We start from the raw sequence: 23,908 nt of genomic DNA, 5'->3' as shown, positions 1-23,908 counted from the left end.
TGAAATTACAAGCACGTATATGTTTTAATTGCATTAGAGTAAATAAAGAATTAGAAATTCTGCGTGCAAAACGCCGTTGGCAATTTGGGCTATTGTTAATACAGTAATTTTTATTTGTGTCGAATAATTAGGGATCAGCCAGCGAGGCCACGTTAATAGCTTTGTTAACAGCAAGGGAACAAACAACACGTCGTATGAAACATCTACACCCAGATTTGGATGAAGCTATCATCAAGGACAAATTAGTCGCATATTCATCTGGTATGTATTATATAATGCAAAACCTGTTTTCCATCTTAATCTCTTTATTATTTTCCTAAATCTCCTTGTTTTAATCCGTATCGTAAATTATAATTTAAAGTGATTTATAGTTATGATCATGATTTATAATAATTACATCTGTACATATTAAATATATAAATTATTTAATTTCGAATATATCAATACTCCTAATATATTTAGTCTGCGATTATTTTTCTACATCCTGCTTTTATAGGTTAAAATATTATCTGTCGACTAAACTATGTATTGTCGATAATATTGTTATTTGACTAGAAGGCAAAAAGAAAAATACATATATAAAATGGTAAAATAAATCGACATACGAAACCGTTACCGTATAAAGATATCATTTAAATAAGAAAATTATACTCTCTAAAATCTACTCACATTCATAATTTCAAGTTTCATTGTTTTTATACGTTTTTCAAAATTTGTTCCACAGATCAATCGAACTCGTCTGTAGAGAAAGGGGGAATATTGGCATCGATTTCTATGAGACTTTTACCTACCGATGATGAATGTGTCTTACGTGGTGAAACGTTACTGAAAGCGGTCAAAGAGGATTTAGAGAAAGGTTTAATACCGTGTTGCGTGATTTCAACTTTGGGAACCACTGGTACATGTGCTTTCGATAAGCTTGACGAATTGGGACCTATTTGTAACGAATACAATATATGGTTGCACGTCGATGCAGCTTACGCAGGTAAATCTATTCTTATAAGATATTATCTTTGTAGTAGCTGTCTTTATATATTTTTGTTAAAATAAGGATACTATAGGGATATTGGAATTTTTTAATTTAAAATTTGAATTTACAAACATGTCGAATTACGACTAATCGTGAACGAATATATTGTTTTTCCTTTTACAGGTGCTGCTTTCATTTGTCCCGAGTATCGATATTTAATGTCCGGCGTTGAATATAGCGATTCCTTTGTTGTGAACGCACACAAGTGGATGTTAATTAATTTCGACTGTTCTCTTTTTTGGTATGTATATACTTTTATTTCACGATGTTAAAATCGAATGATAATTGGATAACAGAAAAGAATCGGAAATGATTTCAGGGTTAAAGATTCTAGGAGACTTGTCGAGACGTTTAACGTAGAAAGAATTTACTTAGAACATAATAAAAAAGGACCAGTTCCAGATTACAGAGTACGTACGTTTCTTAAAAATATCGATTTACTTTATTCCATCATATCGTAAAATGTCTTATGTTTGTTTGTCAAAGTCGTTTTAGATTTGAACAAAAATTAAATACGCTAATAATTATTTTTCAGCACTGGCAAATTTCTTTGGGTCGCCGTTTCCGCTCCTTAAAAATCTGGTTTTTACTTCGTATATATGGAAGCGAAGGAATCGAGCAGTATATACGACGTACGATACAAATGGCGGAGATGTTTGAAAATTATGTTAAATCTGACAGCAGATTCGAACTAGCGACACAGAGATCTATGTCTTTAGTCTGTTTCAGATTGAAGGTATGTACGAAACAACGAAGAAGCTTGTACCACAGATTGATTTTCCTACAATTACTTGGAAATCTCGACGATACGTTATTTAGTATATTATCTGTACATAATTCAATTTTTAAAGAGCCCGGCCACGTCCAAATAGAAATGTTCAGCTTAAAAGTTAACAATTTGAACATGTAAATTTTAACATCTCTCATAGCAAGCCGTTGCAAAAATGATTTTCCGATTAATTATAGAAAAATGTTGAACTGCCAATACGTTGTGCAAAAGTCCCATCCTGAGTGATGCGTCTTGTGCGTACCTGATCGAGCGTTCGCCGCTTAAGGTGCCAATTAACTTGTCGACGAATAGGTTCGAATTGTAAACTTTGTAACGTGCAATATGAGAAATTCCATCTTCCCAAAAAATAGCAATAATATTGTCCGTATCGTAAACCGACGATAATCTTAAATCGTCAACAATGTGCAATATGCAACCCGGGTAATTTCGGTGTTTAAAATATCGCATATTAGAACGCAAAGTCGCCGTTTTCTGCGTTTCTGAATTATTTGTTATGGTGTGCGCGTAGAAAATACAAACTGCCAAGAAATTTCTCTTTAGAGGGAGAATCTCAGACATCCTTGAAGGATACTTTATATTATATATCAAATATACTCGACGGATATTGTCTGATATGTGTACAATGCAACGATTTAAACATTTTTCTAGCAAAATTAAAAAAAGAACAAATTTTCAATTAAAAATGCATTTTCAATTGAAAAGTTCGAAAAAAATACTTTATGACGAACTTAAAATGTATTTCTTATTTTAGGGTAACGATCGGTTGACGAAGGAACTTATCGATCGCCTAACAGAACGGAAGAAGCTTTATGTAATTGCTGCAACGCACCGTGGAAAATTAATCGTCCGATTTATGGTAGGTTCCCGTATTACTCGCGAAGAAGATATCACGTTTGCATGGAAGGAAATTACGAGTCAAGCGACAGAAATTCTGCAATCATTGACTGCTGCCGCAGAGAGAGAGGTACACGAATCTTTCAAAAATTCGGCAGGCGATATCGTGTCGAGGATACAAAGTTTGAACATTGAATCGAAAACGCAAAAGATATCGTAGAATTGTGCCGCGTAATGTTACTTCAATCAGTTGCAAAAAGATTCTTTGACCAAAGACAACGTCAAGGAAGAATAAAAGAGTCATTTTGTACGAAATTCGATTTTTAGTAAAATTACATGAAAGTACGTGTATTTACAGATTTAGGCTGCTGAGCAAAAAATATCGTTGTTTAAACAAATTAACGAGAGAATAGTACAAGCTTGATGTTCGATTTTTGAAAATGATATATCGCAGCTTTAAATAATTATTATTTGAGTGTTAGATTATATAAATATACCACAACAACAGAGATATTCTATGATAATAGCCTATACAAAAAGTATAGAATATAATTTGTAATTTAATTTAAGCTTGAATTATATTATAAGAATGTATCTTCGTCGACAATAAATATTTTAAGTCCATACGAACTGTGTTTGATCTTTAACATTTATATTTGCGATAACAAAATGATCAACTTCGGTAAAACAATTAAATTCCAAAAATTGGAATCTTCCTATCGTATTTCGAAATTCGTGGATAACTTTAACCTTTAACCTTCTCACGTATATGGTATACATATATGTAGAAATATGTAGCGTTCTAGCGAATATTTTCTCTATTTATTTATTTATTATTTTAAAATACACTTGACGATTTTAACTTCGAATTATCTCGTCATTTAAATAACAACTAACACAATCATCTATCTCTACAAATATATATTTACGTGAATATCAAGAATTTTTTATCAAATGCTAAGATACAATATTAAAGCAACTATACGAATTAATAAATAGATTTATATTTGCGTTAATATTACGTACGTACCTAGCTACAACAAGTTGAATAGCTTGAAATAATTAAAATGCAAAAACGGATAAACGATGCTAGGCATAAAAATATAGGAACTTTGCATATGAAAATTTAAATACCTGCTACATCCTTTTTTCATTTCAACGATTTATCCCATTTATCCAATCAGATGTATGCGCTATGTAATTTATGACTTATGATTTCAGCGATCTGTTAGTTAACGTAATTCAATGACCAAGTAAAATCTTTATCATAGTTGGCTTTGATGAATATTCTCGACAGTAAAACATCATAACGGTAAGGATCGTTTGTTTGCGCGTGTGATATGCTCTCTTCATAGCAACGTTCGCCAATAAGGAACTCACCTTAATTACATCTAAATTTTTATCAAGATTAATTTTCATCGTCTTCATGAACAAATTCAGTGATTTCGCCGATTTATGTCCAATGAGATGCTACTTAAGAGGGCCAAATTATCGTTTCGAATATTCCGAACAATTCTAGTAAGGTAGATAAGGACAGTCCTACGTATGTCACTCCACTTAACCGTGAAACTCGTGTCTTCGATTTCTTAATCATGTTCCGCATATAATTTCTAACAAAAACAACGAGTAATTGATAAAAAGTATGTTTATTTTATTTAACGTAAAGATACGTATGATTTTGTAGAAAAGTTTGTGCGAGGTTGGAATTCACGTTTAACAACTCCATCTACTGTCTGTGTCAGATTAGACAGGGGATGCTAACATCCCGTTAATCTTTTAATACTTAATTTGGAATGTCTTTCTTTCTCTCCATTTTTATTGATATTTTTAAATCGTTAATTAAATCGAACGACAGTTATTAATTTTACACAGCAGGAAAATGGTCGGTAGATCGAAAGATATGACGGTGTTCTAACAATTTGTTTATGAAATCGCGACTGACATGTATCTTACATACTTACGAATAATTATTACAGGAAGAATTTAAGCAACAGAGTTCTAGAAAACGTACTAACGTAAAATCAATTAATTTGTATTATCTATGCATATGTAGAAACTTTGCATCGAGCAAAGGAGGAAAAGAAAAAGATATACCACCATGTCCAAAACTAGCCAGATTCGAAACGTGTCAGTTGGACCCCTGTATGCTAGATCCATGCAAACCAGAACCAACGGTTGTTATCATTGGTGCAGGAATGGCTGGACTTTCAGCGGCGCATCGGTTGGCGCAATGTGGCCTTCAAAATTTCACAGTATTAGAGGCAACGGATAGGTATTTAAAATATATTAAATTGATATAATTGCGCGAGAGTATCATTAAACGCTTATGATTGTTATCTAAAATAAAATTTTGTCGAATAGAAACATGCGAGTCGACGTATTTCCATAGTTTCTCACAAACCCTTTTTTAATTTCACCTTTTTAATTTAGCAGTCAAATTGTGCAGAAAAGATACTTTTATGCCTTTGAAATATTTTTGATAGAAGCTTCGTTCAAATAATTAATTAACGTTTCAAGATAAATCTCGAGTCACTGACTTCTAAATACCTCTGGATACTTAATTTTCATCAATACTTTTATCCGTCATTGAAAGAAATAAAAGATCAAAATTTCAAAGAAACGATCAATCGTTTAAAAACGAATTACTTGGTACCTGTAATGAATCTTGTTTGTAGACCAGGAGGTCGAATTCATTCATGTTGGTTGGGTGATGTGGTGGCCGAGATGGGTGCAACCTGGATCGAAGGAGGGTGCGTGGCGAATCCTGTATTCACGTTAGCTGCTCAAGAAGGTCTTCTGAAGCCACCGCTCTTCAGGCCTGATCCGAGTCGTGGTCTTTTTTGTACAAGCGATGGCCGCGCTATCGACCTTCCTGTCAGCATTACGGCTTATCATACGTTTCGGCAGATCGAGCAACAGGCGGCAACTCTTTTCTCTCTAGGTTGTGGCCGCACTCACGGAACGTTGTTGAATTTTATGGGCGTTCGAATTCAGCAGGAGCTCCACAATTTTCCGGAGGAGCAACGGTACAGTTGCCCAGGTCAACTGCAAACTTTATCAGCAGCGATGTAAAAGTAGTTGTGGTCTTTTAGTAATTATTAAACGTTATTTACAATAGTAAATATTCGTTAGGAAATGGAAGCAACGTTCGGCACGTCATTTCGTTAGAATATATCGAATTTCTAAAATAAAATTTCATTATTTATATCATACGTACCTTTGGTTTTTCCGCGCCTTTCAATTGCTAGCAATTCCTTTGACTTATATACTCATCTTGCCGATTATTTCACGTTTATTTACATTCGTATTTATACAAACGTGGCGCGCAAGATTCCGTAATTAATCAACGTTACGTTACATCACTGCGTTTCTAACGACACGATATCGTTGATCGTTCTGCTTCGGTACCATCGGTGATCTCGCGATTTCAGATATGACGCGGCCAGGGTGATGTACGGGATGACAAACTGCGTGAGATGTCGATGCGGAGATGATCTGTCGCTGGTTTCTGCAGATCAGTTTGGAAGTTATATCGAGATACCTGGTGGTAACGTGAGAGTGCCCCTTGGATACGTCGGAGTGCTTGCACCTCTGTTACGAGATTTGCCGAGTTGTGCTCTCAAGTTGGTTGAAACAAACATCGTCATAAATGTCATTTTCGCAAGAGAGGTTTATTTCTTCGATGTGAAAATTACTCCGTCGTAAAGATTTCGAGGGAAATACTATCTTGGATTATTTATTTCTGAAGATAAAATCCTTGTAAAAATACTTTATTGATCTGATTCTCATTATTTTTATTCCGCGTCTTGGTGTATTTTCATATTAAAAAATATGACATTATTTTTGGCAATATTTATCGATCAATCGTTGCTAATTTTGATATTGAAACGTGTTAAGACAGATTGCCGAAAATGTGATTGACGGAGCTCGAAATGCACTGAATTTCGACCAAGCACGATCGTATTAGACTTAAATTTATTAATCATTATTATTAGCGAAGACGTCTATTTCAAAATTCATCTTATTAACTGCGAAACTCAATTTTCTTTGCGAATCTTAGGCAAGAGTGAAATTCGTAAACTCTTATCGTGAACATCTCTGTCACAAAATCTATTCATAACGTTTCCAGTACACAAATTAGTTTCTTTATAGTTTTCACCCAAACTTACAAGTATTCGTCGATCAATATCAATTTGCTACTCTTACCAGAATACGTAGAATGCATTAAACTAGTCGTATAAAACGTATTTTATAGTTTTAAGATACACGAATGAACCTTTAAGGTCGATTTATTAGCAACGATATTATCAGTTGCTTCGCTGTTAAAAAGCTATAGATTCTTCAAGACTAATATGTTGTTCATACTTCCAAAAATTTTACTGTATTATTAGGCATTCACAAATATCACGCAATAAATGTAAACGCTGTATATTTTTCAAATATCGGGACCGTCTTGCAAAAGTATGAACTAATATTATTATTATTATCAAAAAATGTTTGCAAGAATAACTTGCAATTTATCAATTTACTAATAGCGTTATTAATCGGTAAACTACTGTGCAAGAGCGATACGTTTCAGGTATAAAACTTACGTTTGTATGAAATTTATTTTTATATTAGATACTGCAAACCAGTGAGTTGCATTAGATGGGGCGCCATAAGCGATTCGTGTCCTCGAGCAGTGGTGAAGTGCTGCGATGGCGAGGAATTTCCAGCCGATTATGTGATCGTCACAGTGTCCCTCGGTGTCTTGAAGCATCAACACGATAAACTTTTCTGTCCAGCATTACCCGCGGAAAAAGTCGAAGCTATTTGCAAATTAGGATACGGATACGTAAATAAAATATTCCTGGAATATGCAAGGCCGTTCTGGGTTTGGAAGGAAGGAGGCATTAAACTGGCTTGGTCGGCTGATGAACTCGCTGACAGATGCGACTGGGTGAAAGGTACGCTAAGCTTGTTTCTCAACGTGCCACTGACAGATTATTTGGAAACTTGACGAGAATATTATCGATTCATTGTGAAATTATGACGAATCGAAAGCGAGACTTGAAACAGCAAAAAATATACGATTAGTAAGTTTTACATTCTCAACTATTCTCTTTTGAATAAACTTGAATAAAAATGCAAATTATCTTTCGTAGTCTTTCGTAATTGCCTTTCATAAATTTATAAAATCGCTATATGCTTTAAAAAACATTCAGCGTATTTGTCGAATTCATCATACTTTGCCCGATCCAGCCAAGAAAGTAATATCATTTATCGGTATAAAAGTAGGAGAGAAATATTTCCCATCGAAATAATATCAACATGTTAATTTAGAATTTACTAATTTTATTAAAATCTATTTGTACCTTCATCAGTATCTTGCTTTTCAAGTATCTTTTCTATATAATCTATAAAATTGCATTCTTGAAGGATATATAGGATACATATATACGTACGTATGCCTTACTTACTTCTTCTTCGATTTAAATTCAAATTAGCACTTAATTATTTCTAAGCCATTGGATAAACTAGAGATTTATTTTAGATTTCTTTACAAATAACCGATCGATACTTCGATATATCTTAGGGATTTCGATAGTGGAAGAATTATCGACTTCCCAACATGTTCTGTGTGCGTGGGTTTGTGGCCGAGAGGCAGCAGATATGGAATTGTGCTCCGACGAAGAGGTCGTGGAGTCGATAACGAGAGTTCTTCGACAATTTACCGGTGATCCTACACTTCCCTATCCAGCAAATCTTCTCAGAAGCAAATGGTGCATGGATCAATACTTTGCTGGTTCATGTAGTTACATGGGGATGGACAGTACCGTTGGTCATCAATGTGATTTAGCTAGTCCATTGCCAGGTATGCGAACACGTAATTTCTAGTCGTGAATATTTTTTAAAGCTAATTCATTCGAGAAACGTCTAAAGATTCCGAAATTATTCTCGTTACATTGAAATTAATTCAATTATAGCGGTTCTGACAGCTATGAAATCTGTTTTTATTTTGCACCTACAATACTTTCTTCCAACACTTATTTCACTGTTTTCTAGGTACCTGCGAGCCTATACCACCGATTCTTTTATTCGCTGGAGAAGCCACGATTCCAGGACATTACAGTACAGTACACGGCGCCAGATTGAGCGGTATTCGCGAAGCGGAAAGAATAATTCAATTAACGAAACGGTTCGGTGGTCCACCAACGAAAACATCCGATAACAGCTGAGTTCGCATATAATTTCGTGCAAGTAACAAGTTAGTACAAATGGTATTCGTCATAGTAAACGTGGCCGTCTTCTGTCCAAGATGACACCGATCGACGCATTTCATTCAAATAAAATCTTTTACATTTGAAATCTGACGAAACTAAGACATCGATGATTTTATATTATTTATGTAAAGCACGAAGCGGAGAGTCGTGTCAAATTTTTTGAAAGATACGTTGAAACATTTTTCATTTGATAATTATATCTTTGGTTGTTGTAATGCGTACTTCTGCTGTACTCTTATACCACAAACTGTTAATCTTAATACAGAATATACGTTTTAGCATATTATTGAAATTACCGTTTCGTTCATTTTCGTATAGTAAGATTTCAATTTTTCTGTCACAAGCACAGAAATATTGAATTCTGGTAACCTTTGCTACCCTGTTAGATCAATGAAATCAAATGTTTTACGATACAGTCCGCTCTAATCAATATTACAGTTCTTATAATAGCAAATGATCCTTGCCATTAATTATTTCTAATTATTTCTAATAACCCTTAATCCGGTGGCAAATATTTATCTTTGTCAATGATTTTATTTTACTGGCAATACTTGTCAGCTTATTATTCCGGTGGCAAATAATATTCGCTGCTGTATCTCTCGAGCCTAGTGTCTCCAACATATTGAACATATCGTAAGGGTAAACACAGGAGATTTATCTATGTACATGTGGATAAAATTAATTATAATACCAATCGATGACAACATATAAAATAAGCATGCAAGATAACTATTGAGAAAGTCGTTTCTTAAAATCAATTGAAGAACTCGAAGAACTTGAAGAAATCGAAGAAGGTGAGTTTGATTAAAGTAATTACATACATGTATAGTTTATTGTTATAACGATGATATCTCGATAGATACTTTCAACATTTATGTGTAGTATAATACATTTATATATTTATTACAGTGAGTTGCGCGTCTCGAGAACGGAAATAAATGTTTGAAACAAACCTTTTACATATCGACGTAACAGGTACGTACGTACATATATTTTCTTTTATTACTTTCCGTTGGTCCCGTTTAACAACAATTCATGTTATCGCATCGAGAAAACGTTCTTATACTTCACGAGTGATAACAGTAATATTTACTTACATATATTTGTCTTCCAAAATTACAATTTATCCTTTTGATCGCATTAATTTCTCAAATACAAATATTTTGCAGATTTTGCTATGTATTTTGAAATATATATTTATGAATAAAAATTAAGCAGTTTTTGATTATCGTTATTACTTTCATAACATCGATCTATCGCTTGTGGTTAAACGTGTATAAAAGTAAATCTTATTACGTGCGTTGTATCAACCAGTGCATGTGGTAGCGTTCAAAACATCTTTACATTGTTTTTAAGAACGTTTGCTCGTTCGATAGACCAAACAGTGTCAAGTAATTCTAGATCTATTTATTGTCCCAGTTGCAGCACTACATTATGTTCAGAATGCCATAATTATACTCGATATTAGAACGGACATACAGATATCCGCAATCTAACGACGAACAATTAAAGTATAGCATACCTAAAATAAACTGCAACGCTTAATTGTTAAACATAAATAAATAATCTTCAAGAGATAAGTGTCGTAAAACACATTGGTACACCATTATATCTATTATAGTATCTACACATCGATTAATTAATATATTAAATCAATTCGGCTCGAAGTATATAAAATTTCATATCACTTAGTACTATTCTCATATGAGTGCAAAAATTAATACATTAATACAATTAGTACAATAGCTGTAACTTGATAAAAATACATTCTCCACCTATTGTATATATGTTTCATAAATATTCTGCATAATTGTTGAATAATATATATTTAATACTTCTTAAGAAATGCTTCTTGCATTTATGTTAGAAATTTTCTAACTAGTTTCGCAGTTATAAAGAACAATATATATTAACTTATTGAACGTTCTATTAAATAATTCGAGTATAATTATAAAGTAGTTCGAGTACGATTATGGCAAGTAATTATCGGGGAATAGAGGTGAATTGCGTAGAAGAGACAAAGATATGTTACATAGATACGTACTGTATGCTTATAACTATCGTATTGATAAATTATTTACAACATAAATATAGTACATATAATTTAATAATTAGTAGATCATATGCGAGAGTAATATATATCAGATCGACGGGATAGAACACAAAAATATAATTTACACGTTCGTTTCGATAGCATAATCCTTAAATAATTTAATAAAATATAACATTTTTTGTATGTTTTGTACGACTAAAATCAATATATTCCGATATATAAATATTCTTGCCTGATGTCTAATATACAGATCTACGATAATTACTTTATGTGACATTATCTGTCACGTACATGCTGGGACATGAAAGTATGTTTGTGAATAAATTAAAGCATGCCTATATAGTTACATATTTTATGTACTTGGAACATCTAACTCAATTTTTCATGACTTATTTGCTCGGGATATTTACCAAACATTTAATGCACGCAACGTAGACGTTTCGAACAGGAAATAATGAGAAAATTTGTTAAAATATTTGAATTACTTGAAAAATATTAATGTCATAAAGAAGGATCTTACTTTTCACATTCTTTCGGTATTTATGGATAGAAAAGACCGAGAAAGATATTTGAAACTAACTCTTGTCCTAAGCAAAAATTGCCAATTCCCTCATAATATTCGCAAAATATTCTTCAGATGCAGATGAATCGAAGAACATTGAATCGTAGAACATCGAACTGTTTTCTTTATCAACAAGGTAGAGGCGATCGTGATAATATTATTTCCTTTAAGGAATCAAACAACGTTGATAAGGTGAACACGACTTAAATTCAACAACACGCGGAATAATTCCTATTTTATATTGCACTCGGTGTCAACGATCAAATTCTGTCGATCGTTTACTATCAAATGTTATAATTCCTAAGTAATTACACGCTTTAACTTAATACAATAATTTCAACTTGATATAACTTTGTAGCGGCACATGAGTTAGAGGATAATTCAAAGCATGTTATCGCTTCGCCTCGGAGTATCGATATCGTTAGGACACATATAATGTAATAATAAATAAACTCCGGGCAAAACGATGTCGCCGCTACGTGTAATCGTCAAACGAAGACGAATTTGAGTTTTCCGGCACTGTCTCGACCAGTATAAACAGACGACCATGTTCTCCAGAAGCGAGTCAGTCGTACGAATCAATATCAGTTACCAGTTAGTCTCGAACGGCTAGCCTTGACTGTTTCAATATCTCGTAGTCTCGTCATCTAAACCAAACGACTAACCATCCTCCACACACGCTTTAACTTAATACAATAACTTTAACTTTATACAATCACCGGTGAAAACCAACAAGAAATAAGTTTTGCGAACTAAAGTGGTTTAAATTACATTAAGATACTTGCTAGGCTTTTTTTAAATACTTGGCAGAAGTTCTGAGTGTAACAGATATATTTGCAAGACGCTCCGATGCCAGCAATTGCGTAACGCGTTGCTAAAGGTACATACGTATGTATACAGTGTCTTGCTGCTGGATGAAAGCGATCTAATGGGCCTACACAACGCTATTGCTTAGCTATGCGTTCGAAAACTGGTACAAGGCGACATGTAATATTGCGCTTACAGCAAATTACGCGTTCACTGACGTGAAACGACAGTCGAATAACGATCTTTGGCGTGTTTTTTATATGGGACTTGTCTAATATATTTCGAGGTTATTAATATTATTGAAGGGAACCTATGTGTGTATGTATGTGTGTGAGTGCATGTGCGTGTAACGGCTTTGACCGGCGGCGAACCTTTACCGTCGCAAGAAAGCAAGAGAAAGAAATATCTGAGTCGACTTAGGCTTGACGCAGACGAGCGGGAAATCGGAGTATACAAAATTGTACACATCAATTCAGAATTTCTTCTTACGCTCATCTTATATTCCAGATTTATCCTTGTATCTTTTTATTCGTTTATATTTTTGCGCGTTTATATTTTAACACATTGACTTTTTTATATCTATATTTCTATAAGCCCAAGAAATTCTGACTTTCCTAGCACCAATAACTTTACGAAGTTATTGAACACGTATTCCGTTGCTTAAGAGATTCCGTCTCGAACAACATAGGTATGTGTTCTTCTTTCGTAAGAATTCCATTTCTCTGTCGTTCGAACGGTCCTGCAACGGTGTCGCGTGGTAAGATGTCTGCTCCGAGCCTAAATCTCGACGAGAGAGTTTCACTGTACCGTGTAACTGTCGTTACGTCGCGTCATCGTGCCGATCTGCGACAAACAGATGTATCGGCAAAATAGAGAATTGAGAAGTAAGAATCGAATCGCCGAGAGGAAAAAAACCGTGCGCGGAAGGTCCAACAGTCGTCCAGCGATAAAACGTAAGCGAATACCGAGTTGTGTAACCGATCGTGTTAATTAATTAAAAATATGAAGGAAATATTTCCATCATTATCATACGTATATATTATGCTAATGATCTTACTTCAATTCCTATCTGACTCGTCGTTTGTAAAAGTTTAGCAATTATACGTCGAGTCGCGAAATACGTTAAACAAATCCCTGTTTCTCGATTATGCAAGATCGCTAACACGAAAAACGATTAAAAGCTAGGATTGATTGCAGGTTGCAGGTGTCAAGGACCGACAACCACGAGCTATCTGAGCCCGCCATCACTTAGAAACCGATTGTTCCTCGAGAACCTCGTCTGCCCTCAGCTTTATCTCTTTCCAAGAGTTTTGAATATCTTTGCTTTCGCTGTACCGCGAGCAAACTGCGAACCGTAGGAAGTACATGTCGTTTATCTTGGATGGCACTAAATGAATGTTTCCGGCGCCGTTGATCTTTTTCAATAAGGTCTCGTTTATGTCATTCGATCCCTGCGAATGATATCACATGTCGTTACAATGGTATATTTTATTTTCGAATATTTAATCGAGATTCTTTCGTTTGGTTCTTTTGATTCGCGATGAAAATCCGAGGATTGTCACTGGCCTTTGTCGTTAATCAGAAAATTGTGTTTAGAAATGATTTTTATTAAGACGATATTGTGCATTGATAAAATAGAGATAAAAATATTTTACAACATTAGACAATTTAATCGTGATACTAATAATATTTAAAATAAACTCTGATACGTGTCCCCGATTTTCTTTTTTACGATGTCCTTTTAAAATAATGCTATTTTTCCTTTATTTAAGGAGTCTAAATTGCATTTTTGTTGCGTATTATTCGTTTATTACTCTAATTGAAAGAACAACGATAAATCTGATGTGTATCACGTAGATAAAAACAACGTCGTATAATCGCGAACCGTAATAATTATTGTTCTATTATAGGTGTATCAAGATTAAATGTGACATTCGATAAAAATAGTACGATTGAAAGACTGCTCTTACCTTTAATCGGAAACAGACAAGTCCTAATATCACTTCGGCGACAATTTCGAATCGCGGATCCGAGAGAACCAGCGCTTCGAATTCATGAGCCTGGGCAACGTGGTTTCTGATATATCGTTGAAGATTTTCGACGCCATAAATCCTCAACACGAACCAGAGTTTCAACGCTCTGAATCTTCGTCCCAATGGAATCTGCCAATGCTGTATAAAAGGTAAAAGTTCACTGTCTTCGAATATTAATAAATTCATTCTTCTTACAAAAATGAACAACAATTCTCAAGTTTCCAACAATATAGAAATATAGATAAATATAGAAACGAGATACAGTGTCAAGTCTTCTACTATTGCTATGTGACAATTTTATAATAGTATTTTTTCCTACGTATGTGAGAAGGAACTTGTTACTTGCCTTCGTAATATTTAATAGATAATGATCTTTCATATGAACGAAGAAGGTCATAGTTATCATTAACGAACTATCTTACCCTATAGTCAGGAGCAGAACCTTGCATATCGTGCTTTAGATACAGAGGATCCACGTTGAAAGCATTGATAACGTATGTCGGATCCTTTAACCACATCGTCGAACAATCGAAATTCACCAGCATCCATTTGTGTGGATTAAAATTGAAGGAATCTGCCAACTCGGTGCCTTTCATTAAATATCGGAATTCCGAGCAAATGAACGCTGAACCTAAGGAAGAAAATAGTTCAGGTAATAAATACTAGTCTCGTAACATTTGTCAGATATATTATATGTGTAATTGTTTAAAATACCAGCGTAAGCTGCGTCAACATGTAGCCAGACATTCTCACGATTTGCAACCACACCCATTTCATCGACACGATCGAATGCACAAGAGCAAGTGGTTCCCAAAGTGGCGACAGCCTGTAAAATAAAAACGGAATGAAAGTCGATTTTATTCGACGAGTATAAATTTGATATTCGTTAATGAGACCTTTAATTGAAGTTTCAAAGTGCTAAACATTCGATAATTTGTCACAAATGTTTGCACTGGAATAAAATATTTTATCCTATGATTACAGGAATCGTTTCGTTATCGCTAGGGGGAATGTGCATAATGTGTGTTTGGAAAAGCTGTGTTAGTATTGTATGTATACGAATTTGCATACGAATACAATGAACTTACGTAGAATGGAATCAGTCCTTGTTCTTTATCCTTGCGAATGGCCTCTGCCAGTGTCTCACCGCGAAGTTTATATTTCGAATCGACTTCTAGCAATCGGAACTTTACACCGCCGAGAAGACCAGCTCGTTCTACGGAGCTGTGAGCTTGACCTGAGCAACAAATTAATAACTGTAATAAAATATACTATCTTCATCTGGAATATATCTAGTTATTTACTTCGTACCTAGTTTTTAGTAAGTAGTTCATGGAAGAAAGCAAATATAAAGAAAGAAGCAAGGAATTTGATAAATCATTGAATGGAATGCTAAATTCTATACAATTCCCACTCGAATTATTCTCTACTTGTTATTTCCAAGTTTATTGTTAAACTGCGAGACACTTCTCTCTCTTTTGTTTCAACACCGAATCAATGCATTCATCATTTTTTTTAATTATTCCATCTGAATACAAACAATTCAACCGTAATTGCCACTCAAACTTTAATCCATTAGCCGAACAAAATATGCTTTAAACTTTGCAAAACAAAAGTCCTTTCCAATTTTTAATCTCCACAGTACAATAACCAATAACGACTACTTTGATCGAAGTGAATATCGATGTAAAAAGAAAAAGCATTACCACAAAAGAATCGCAATCCCATGGGATATTCGTGATATTTCTTTTTCTTCTTTATTCACGTCATCGATGCGTAGAAGAACTTAGAATGGAGAAAAATTAGCAAACGCCTTTTACGAAACTTTCTACGTGCTTTCTACGTGATTCGACGTGCTAACAAAGAGACGCAGTAACAGGAGCACAGAACAGCGAAGGCGGTTAGACGTGGGTGGCAAAGGGTGGCACAGGGTTGAAATAACTCGAGTGGTTATTACGCGTTGCTATGGTGACAAAGTGCTGGCTGATGAAGTGCCGCAACCCCGTACTCGGCTTGTCATCCCATTCCCGGCTCTCGAGCCTTTGTCAAATATTAAAGAGCACCGGCCAACGTCATCGTTAATCTTGTTTACAGGAAATCACGGTAGTGCGCGACCTCGAATTTTTATCCGGCTAATCGATGATCTAATTCCTTTAATGTTATCCATTTATATTTTTCGAATATTCGATAAAAATGTGGAATATTAACTTCACCTTTGGCAAAGGTAGAAAATTTATTTATGTGAAATTGATCGAAGTTGTTAAAGAGTGGCTTCGAAAGTTCGTACGTTTGCGAGACGAGACATTAAGAATATTTAGATTAAGACAGTACGATTCTGTTATCGAAATTGAGAGTTTGAGCAATTTAAGCAATCTTTGCAGCAAGATAAATAAAGGATCTTTTTTTTAATGGTTAAACACATTTTACTTCGGTAGGGATATAAAGTTTAATTATTTCACAAATAAGATTGGAACGCGTTAGATTAATGTACCGATACTTTCGCCAGCATCAAACAGTTTGAAACAATTACTTACAGGAACTATAAGCGACTAGTTTTTCTACAATTTGGTTATCCGTCCAGTCAGGATGTTGTTCCTTGACCTGCCTTATTTTTCTAGCCTTGGCGCCGAGAAGTGCGACTAAAGTAGCTTCGCTCGCGGTTCCCTATAATGCGAAGTTGATCATTAACTACTATTTACAAGCTGTCAATTATGTCTGAGCTACTCGTGAAGTATCGATCGATTTAGTCGAGACGACGCGACGAGGCTTAAGATTCTTGATAGGCAGCCCAATGGTTGAGCAACAGGTGAATTTAACACGGAACATTTGCGTTAATTGATAATTCTTTAGGCGTAATATTCCGCAAAATTGTGTCATATACAAAATAAAGATATGCAAGTTTCCTGGCGCACCAAATTTATTATTTAGATTTTGAGAAGAATCTTGAAAGATTAAAAGTACTTATAGATTTCCATAATACGATAATAAATACATTAATTTCGCGATTTAAATCACTAAATTATCAATGGATATTTATGCGTTCGAAGGTGAAAATTTAAGACGTACGAAATATCTACAATGAATGTGAAATAAATTTCTGTTTAGCTCTCACTTCCTCATCTCTGTTCATAAAAATATAAATTTGTATAAACATCCATATCTTAGGAATGCCAGTTATTTCATTAAAAAAGTTTTTGGATAAATTTACCTGAATGACACCACCACCCTTTCCACCGCTGCAGGCTAAAAATTCTTTGGGCAGATCTAACATTTTTCCTAGCCAGTCCAACATTATTACCTCCAACTCGGTACAGGCAGGACTCGCAATCTGCGACAGATTTATTTATTACATTTTGATAAACACCAGAAATTTTCTTTGTTCGATTCGAATTTCTATTAAATGAAACGTCGAAATAAAAACGATGAAAAAAGTAAATAAGAATTGGAACATTTTTCAATTAAACGTTGACCCTTACCCAAGTGAACCCGATGCATGCGATAGCACCGCTAAGCATGTCAGCAACGATCGCTGGATACGATTGGGCTGTAGGAAAATACGCGTGAAATTTCGGGCTATGCCAGTGTGTAACCTAGACGAACAAATTTTCTGCTTGAATAAAAATTTATACCAAAATTATCTAGTATTTGGGAATTAATATTATCGCGATATTCTACGCTATAGTTTTGTATCATTTGTAACGCGAACAATGACACATTATATATATATATGTAGAAAATATCGTTTATCATATTACAGTTTGTACTTACTCCTGGCATTATCACTTTTTCGATATCTGCCATAACGTCTTTCCAACTTTCTGGCCTTTGCGGCGCCTCGGACGGCAAAAGGGGTTTCATGTAACCTGGCTCTACTGTCGGAAGCACTCGCCTATAAATTTTGCTTTATTTACAAACGCGTAGGAGATGCTTTTAAGCTTAAATAGATCTCGGTTAAGTGTCATTATCTCTAACGAGAACTATAATACACCGTGATTAGTTGAACTAAAATAAATAGTATTTGTATTTTGTTTTGTTCGAAATAACTGCAATTGAAAGATATATAATCGATATTTTTCTTTCGTATATCCTTCGAATGAACTAGATCGTCATAAATTAGAATTCAAGAAATTTAAATTCAGAAAAAGATTGTACGCAGAGTATAAAATTACAAATGGAATAATCGATTCTGATTAAGTCGCAGCTTAAAAAAGAATTACTAATCAGCGAAATCGAGGTAAGTATGGTTTAAAAAAGAAATAAGGACAACGGAGAAGGATACGAAAATGAGTAAAGAAATCACCTGTCCCTGATATTTTCCAGGTAATTAGTGATATATTCTGCCATTTCCTTGGCGAACTCCTTGAAAGCGTCGGGATCCATTTCCTGTACCCTGTAACGTTCCAATATTTCGCTAGTTAGTATAAAGAAACTTTTATGTTGCATCAGGAACTACTTTTTAAAATCGGCGCAGATCTCTGAGTTGCGAGGTTGCTATAGTTGACAGCTCTGTACATGCGATACGATAAGTGGCAATTGGCATGACTAGCCTTCTCAATGTGTGTTCTTTAGAATCGAGACAATGGAAGACAGTGACACGTGTTTCGTCGCAGGATAGTAAGAAAGAGAGGAAGAGATTTGATCCGTTCATAATAATCAACGTGAACGGGGACAACTTGACTCGCAAAGGAATAATGACCATGAGTCATTTTCGTGAGACAAGTTCCGTTCCATTCCTTTCCCCTTTACAACTCGCTGTACACTGTTTTCTATTACAGGGTCTGATCCTATAATATGTTTTTCACTAGCCGTTTTCGCAATATAGTATTTTTCGAGACACTGGAATATCGAAATTACAAGATTCTGTCTTTGCTATCTCGTAATTTATGTTGTTATAGAATATACATATGTAGAAGGTGTAAACTACTTATAATGCAATATCAATAATGATTAGAATAGTCGTTTATGTTCCATGATACGTTCGACGTAATGAAAATCGCAAAGATCTAGACGCGATATCGATCTCTGAGGAAATAAAAAGGCTATACTACAGTCCAGAGACTTGATTCATTTGATCAACCTGGAAAACTACTTCTACTCTGTATTTTTCCCGATTATCTATTGATTCTTTACAATTTCCATAAAAGACACATAATGCGATTACATTTATGCAATTACCTGTCTCTAATGAGATAATTGTCTACGTGCTACAGTCACATATTATCGTTAAATCAATTTATCGAATGTCTACATCGAGACAAATTATAAAGACTCGAAGATAATATATATATAAAACGTATAATGCAATGGAATGATTACTTAACGATATAAATAAGAAATATCGATATATTTGTGGAATGTTATTACTCATATTTTCGTTACGAGATAGTTGTAAAAATCTTGCGATCGACATATAATTTGAAAAATTGTTTTCATCAACGAATAGGAAGTATTTTTGCTTCAAACTTTCACAATAATCATTCTTGACTATATTTTGCAATTTTAATATAATACTATTATAACAGTGACATTATAATAATAATAATCAAATAGCAGGCAATAATAACCATAATGTTCATTCTATTCTAATACTTATTTCGAAATTAGAGTAACGCGCAATCAATAATTTTCCTTAACGTCTAAATTTCGACGAATTGTAATTGAAATTAATAATCCACCGCATATGAATGATGGGAGATTTTATTGGGAATTTTTGAAGGATAAGGAAACAGGAATCCCCTGGGTATTTCCCTGTTCGGCTGTGACGTCAAGAGATTCGTGCACCATCTTTTGCACGTTAAGCCAAGAAATTGTATCTTTGTTCGATTGCACTTTACTATTGTAACTTTATATACGTGATAATTTTCTGTTTTTCTTTTTAAATTTAAAGTTTGGCCACGAGAGAAAATGAAAAAGACAGCCCAGATTTATAAATCAGCTGACACTCTGAAACGTTTCATATCTTTATAATATTTGGTCTAGATCAACCATGACCGATTATGGTTTCTTCAATTCCCGCGGTCGGACAAGGTCGTTGTTATTATATTCTTATACAGAAAACAAGCTTTTACTTCTTCTTACAAGTTGCCTAACGAGAATTACCCAACTCTTCCACCTTCCAATCTCTAATTTTAATTCCGATCTCAATTTACGCTGTTCAGGTGAAAGTTAACGGTTTGGTAACGACGGGACGTTTTGGATAGATTTAAATTCGTAAATTTTTATTAATATGTACACTCCACACAAGTCGAAAAAATGAAAATGGAATTGACATTTATATGTTTTCAATGCAGATGCCATTTAAAACAAGAAATTCTTTTCTATCTAGCACGTATATTTTTGAGAGTAAAGTTAAAGTGTCATTAACTCCGAAGCGATTTTAAGAAAGTTTTAAAAATTCAATTATTGGCATTCGTAATCTAGTTAACGACGAATAATTAAAATTATACTTCACAGCTTGTATCTCAGGATATCGAGAAGCGTACAAGAGTTTCGTATCTGTCGCTTAATTGACTCATTAATTTAATTCCAAATGTAAAGAATTGCAGGAAATATTTTATTCTGAATCTTTCTTTATTCTACCATGTTCACAAGGAGAAATCCACCGATGTTGCTAATATTTACGCAACGATCTGAAATAGCGCAAATTCTTTTACATTCTATGGTGCAATGCTCCACTCTATTGTTTTATATTTTCTTGTGCAGGAATAGAATCTTACGAATTTTAACGAACACACTAAAACTGACTGTGATATAGAACAGTCAGGAGAAGATATCTTACAAACGTGCAAAAAGGTTCGATAAAAGAATCAATTCGTTGAAATAGAACTTCCAACTAGTTGCAAAGTTAATCTACGATGCAATAGTTGTTAGATCATAAATGTTAGAAAATATGCACAGCAAAATTTCTATTGAAACGGTTTCTTCTTGAATGCTGCAAACGATAGTGTTGTGAAATTTCTTAAAAGATACGAACAAGTATTATAATAGGCTTGAAATAAACAATGTTACGAAACGAACAACTACGTTGCTAAAGTCGAAACGTAATAAATTTGAAAAAAAGATCAGCCATTCAGAATAAAGTGATAATGGTAAGTTCAATAACTCGTCGTGTAGAGATACGGTAACGCGCGTTTCTTGATAAATTATCCAAGAATACAGTAGATTGCAAATGATGTAGTAACTGATCTCACGTGATTTCCATTTCTTTCGCTATTTTCATTTTTATTCAAATTTAAAAAATGTTCTCTATTATTTTCAATATTTTCAGTTTTTAACATATTTAACAGTTTTGCACACGAATCTTCCGAAAGTAGACTATTTGAATAATTCTATAGTGTACACTGGCATGGAAACTAAAATCGAACTTTTTAAATGAAATTTTCTTATAAATTATCGTTTATATCGACCGTAATAAATACGTGTTTTAAAGAAACTCATTGTTCGAGCATTTTTTAAATATCGCCCACAAAATAACGTGTTAATCTATTCCAAACGATCTTTACAAAATTTCGAAAATATTACCAGTCAATCTCATACAAAGTTGATAGTAGATATAGAACAACTTTTACGAGTTTTGGCAACGTGTTTTCATTTCGTAATGTTTCTTATTTTATTATTAGCGCTCGTATCTGTTAAAAATTTGCCTCGCGAAGAAAATTGTGTTATCTCGGTAGCAACCGACGATTCTTCAAATTACTCACGGTAAATTAAAACATACTTTAACATTGCACGTGACATTCTTGACATTTAATGGCGAACGAGTCTATCTTAATTTCACTGTTTACTTATATGCTAATAATTATAATCAATCGTGTATTAATAATACTCGTCTCAGTCAGAATTCTGTTGCATCACGTAATAATTTTTTCTAAGCACAATCAATCTATATATATGCTATTTACATAAAAATGATTTGATGATGATTTTTTTACATCAAAAGTAAACGATTCAATGTTAAGTATTTTACACTGAATATTATAGTTAATTGGCTCGTAATATAGTTGAACGTGTTGATTTAAATTTCTGCTTTCATCCTTTTTACAAGGAAATATCAAATAATATTTCAATTATATGCAACTATTTCCAATATATCGATTTAAATTCCTGCTCTTACTTTTCACCAGAGATTTAATTGTCCGATGGAACGTAAAAAAATTACAGCATTCAAAATTATCGCGTAAAAGTCTTCTAATTCATCTTTTTCTCTTTCGCTTCGAATTTAAAACTCCTCTCCTCTCCTCGAAACAAATAACAAGACTGCGAATGTTTATCCATTTATGCAGCAATTGTATCGGTAAACGTACAGAAACACAAGGAATATCCACTCGTTACAACATTATTGCGAGTTATAACGACAGTGATAATAACCCGGATAAATTACTCATAGCAAAATTAATAACAAATTATATTATAATATCGATAACGCTAATGAAGAAACTGAAACGAATCTTCGTGTATTCCAGGAATTTCCAACATTCACAGTCTACGAATACTAATAAAAATTAAAGAGCAATATACCAGGCTGAGACGTGATTGCGGTACGGGCACTTGACAGTTGACTATCCACGTGGATTCGGTTCGCGTCGAGTCAGGGGAAATCCGTGAGCTCGTTCGAGCAGCTGCACGGTCCACGAATGTCCGGGTAAAATTGCCGCCTGCCGACTACGTCGGGTTGCTTTATGTACCACCCCACCAAGTACTCGCGCCGCTCGTCGGTTCCTTTCGACTGATCGCGATTACCAGCTGCGCAGGTAGATCCGCGTACTTCGTCCCTGAATTGGCGATTCGATCGATCCGGACACCAAGTCGGGGATCGATAAGTCAAGTGTACCTAGTTTGATTAGAGTTGGTGCGGCGATACGCGAAGTCAGGATTAACAACTTCGTTAATTGTTCGATGCCAGTCGAGTGATTTCTGACCGGGCCATTGTAACCGATGATTGCCGGTTGGATTGCTTCAGGATGTTGGAGTATTTTGTTACAATTTAATCGAACATCTCGTTCCTAATCGTGTAAGCATACTTTTCGAAGATCGAAATTATTTTATTAAGCATTCGCCGGGGATTTCGTCGATGGAGAATGGAATTTTCTGCGATGAGTTTCATTGGACTGGCAATGGGTTTTGCTCGTGAAGTGACCATCGTTGCTGTGTATATTTATTGGTTTAGTGCAAGAATAGTTTTAGAAATCGAAGATTCATTTGTCGGAATATTTTATTATTGGTTTTTATGTTCCATTAGTTGGCGCGTTTTGGAAAAATTACGCATGTAATACCGAACCATATAAAAAGATAATTTTAGTAATATAGCACTGACTCATAGTACATTGTGACATTTTTAAATTTTCTTTCCTCAAAGATCGTCGTTCATTCTTATCACATTGATACGGATGTACTAAGTTTCCTTGTAATTTGAATATCTTTCACGGACTGTATAAAATTCTTATTTATCTAATTTTCATGAATATATTTATTAAATATAGCTTATTAAAAATATCTCACTTTCAGTTAGTTCAAAAACAGAATACATACTTAAAGAT

General features: G+C 34.2%; 3 protein-coding genes and 1 long non-coding RNA gene across 4 annotated transcripts in view; 3 read left to right on the top strand and 1 right to left on the bottom strand.

Annotated features, from left to right (window-relative positions):
• Positions 1-3,278, top strand: part of LOC100648451 (3,4-dihydroxyphenylacetaldehyde synthase) — an 8,350-nt gene extending 5,072 nt beyond the window's left edge. Inside the window, exons 4-9 of the mRNA XM_003399611.4 lie at positions 132-261; positions 725-985; positions 1,154-1,271; positions 1,350-1,440; positions 1,566-1,766; positions 2,572-3,278. Coding sequence (XP_003399659.2) covers positions 132-261; positions 725-985; positions 1,154-1,271; positions 1,350-1,440; positions 1,566-1,766; positions 2,572-2,874 — 1,104 coding nt within the window. The 3' untranslated portion in view covers positions 2,875-3,278. The remainder of the gene's footprint in view (positions 1-131; positions 262-724; positions 986-1,153; positions 1,272-1,349; positions 1,441-1,565; positions 1,767-2,571) is intronic.
• A 1,466-nt stretch (positions 3,279-4,744) lies between these two features.
• Positions 4,745-9,052, top strand: LOC100648569 (spermine oxidase). Its single transcript, XM_003399612.4, has 6 exons — positions 4,745-4,926; positions 5,330-5,680; positions 6,086-6,277; positions 7,275-7,600; positions 8,230-8,508; positions 8,700-9,052. The coding sequence occupies exons 1-6, from the start codon at positions 4,799-4,801 to the stop codon at positions 8,870-8,872; spliced, it is 1,449 nt and encodes a 482-aa protein (XP_003399660.3). The 5' UTR covers positions 4,745-4,798; the 3' UTR covers positions 8,873-9,052.
• Positions 9,053-9,730: 678 nt separating this feature from the next.
• On the bottom strand, positions 9,731-23,044 carry LOC100648688 (aromatic-L-amino-acid decarboxylase). Its single transcript, XM_003399613.4, has 11 exons — positions 22,890-23,044; positions 18,673-18,762; positions 18,141-18,261; positions 17,849-17,962; positions 17,581-17,700; positions 16,907-17,036; positions 15,461-15,609; positions 15,087-15,198; positions 14,795-15,003; positions 14,310-14,510; positions 9,731-13,790 (listed from the first exon to the last, which is right to left on the bottom strand). The coding sequence occupies exons 2-11, from the start codon at positions 18,750-18,752 to the stop codon at positions 13,584-13,586; spliced, it is 1,443 nt and encodes a 480-aa protein (XP_003399661.1). The 5' UTR covers positions 18,753-18,762; positions 22,890-23,044; the 3' UTR covers positions 9,731-13,583.
• On the top strand, positions 14,916-15,471 carry LOC125386149. The gene is made up of 2 exons (XR_007226042.1): positions 14,916-15,024; positions 15,357-15,471. It is a non-coding gene; the product is annotated as an uncharacterized LOC125386149 (long non-coding RNA).
• Positions 23,045-23,908: the final 864 nt, after the last annotated feature.

Source organism: Bombus terrestris, chromosome 12 (assembly GCF_910591885.1).
Source record: "Bombus terrestris chromosome 12, iyBomTerr1.2, whole genome shotgun sequence".
Lineage (NCBI taxonomy): Eukaryota > Metazoa > Arthropoda > Insecta > Hymenoptera > Apidae > Bombus > Bombus terrestris.
This window is presented reverse-complemented; position numbering and strand designations above follow the sequence as displayed.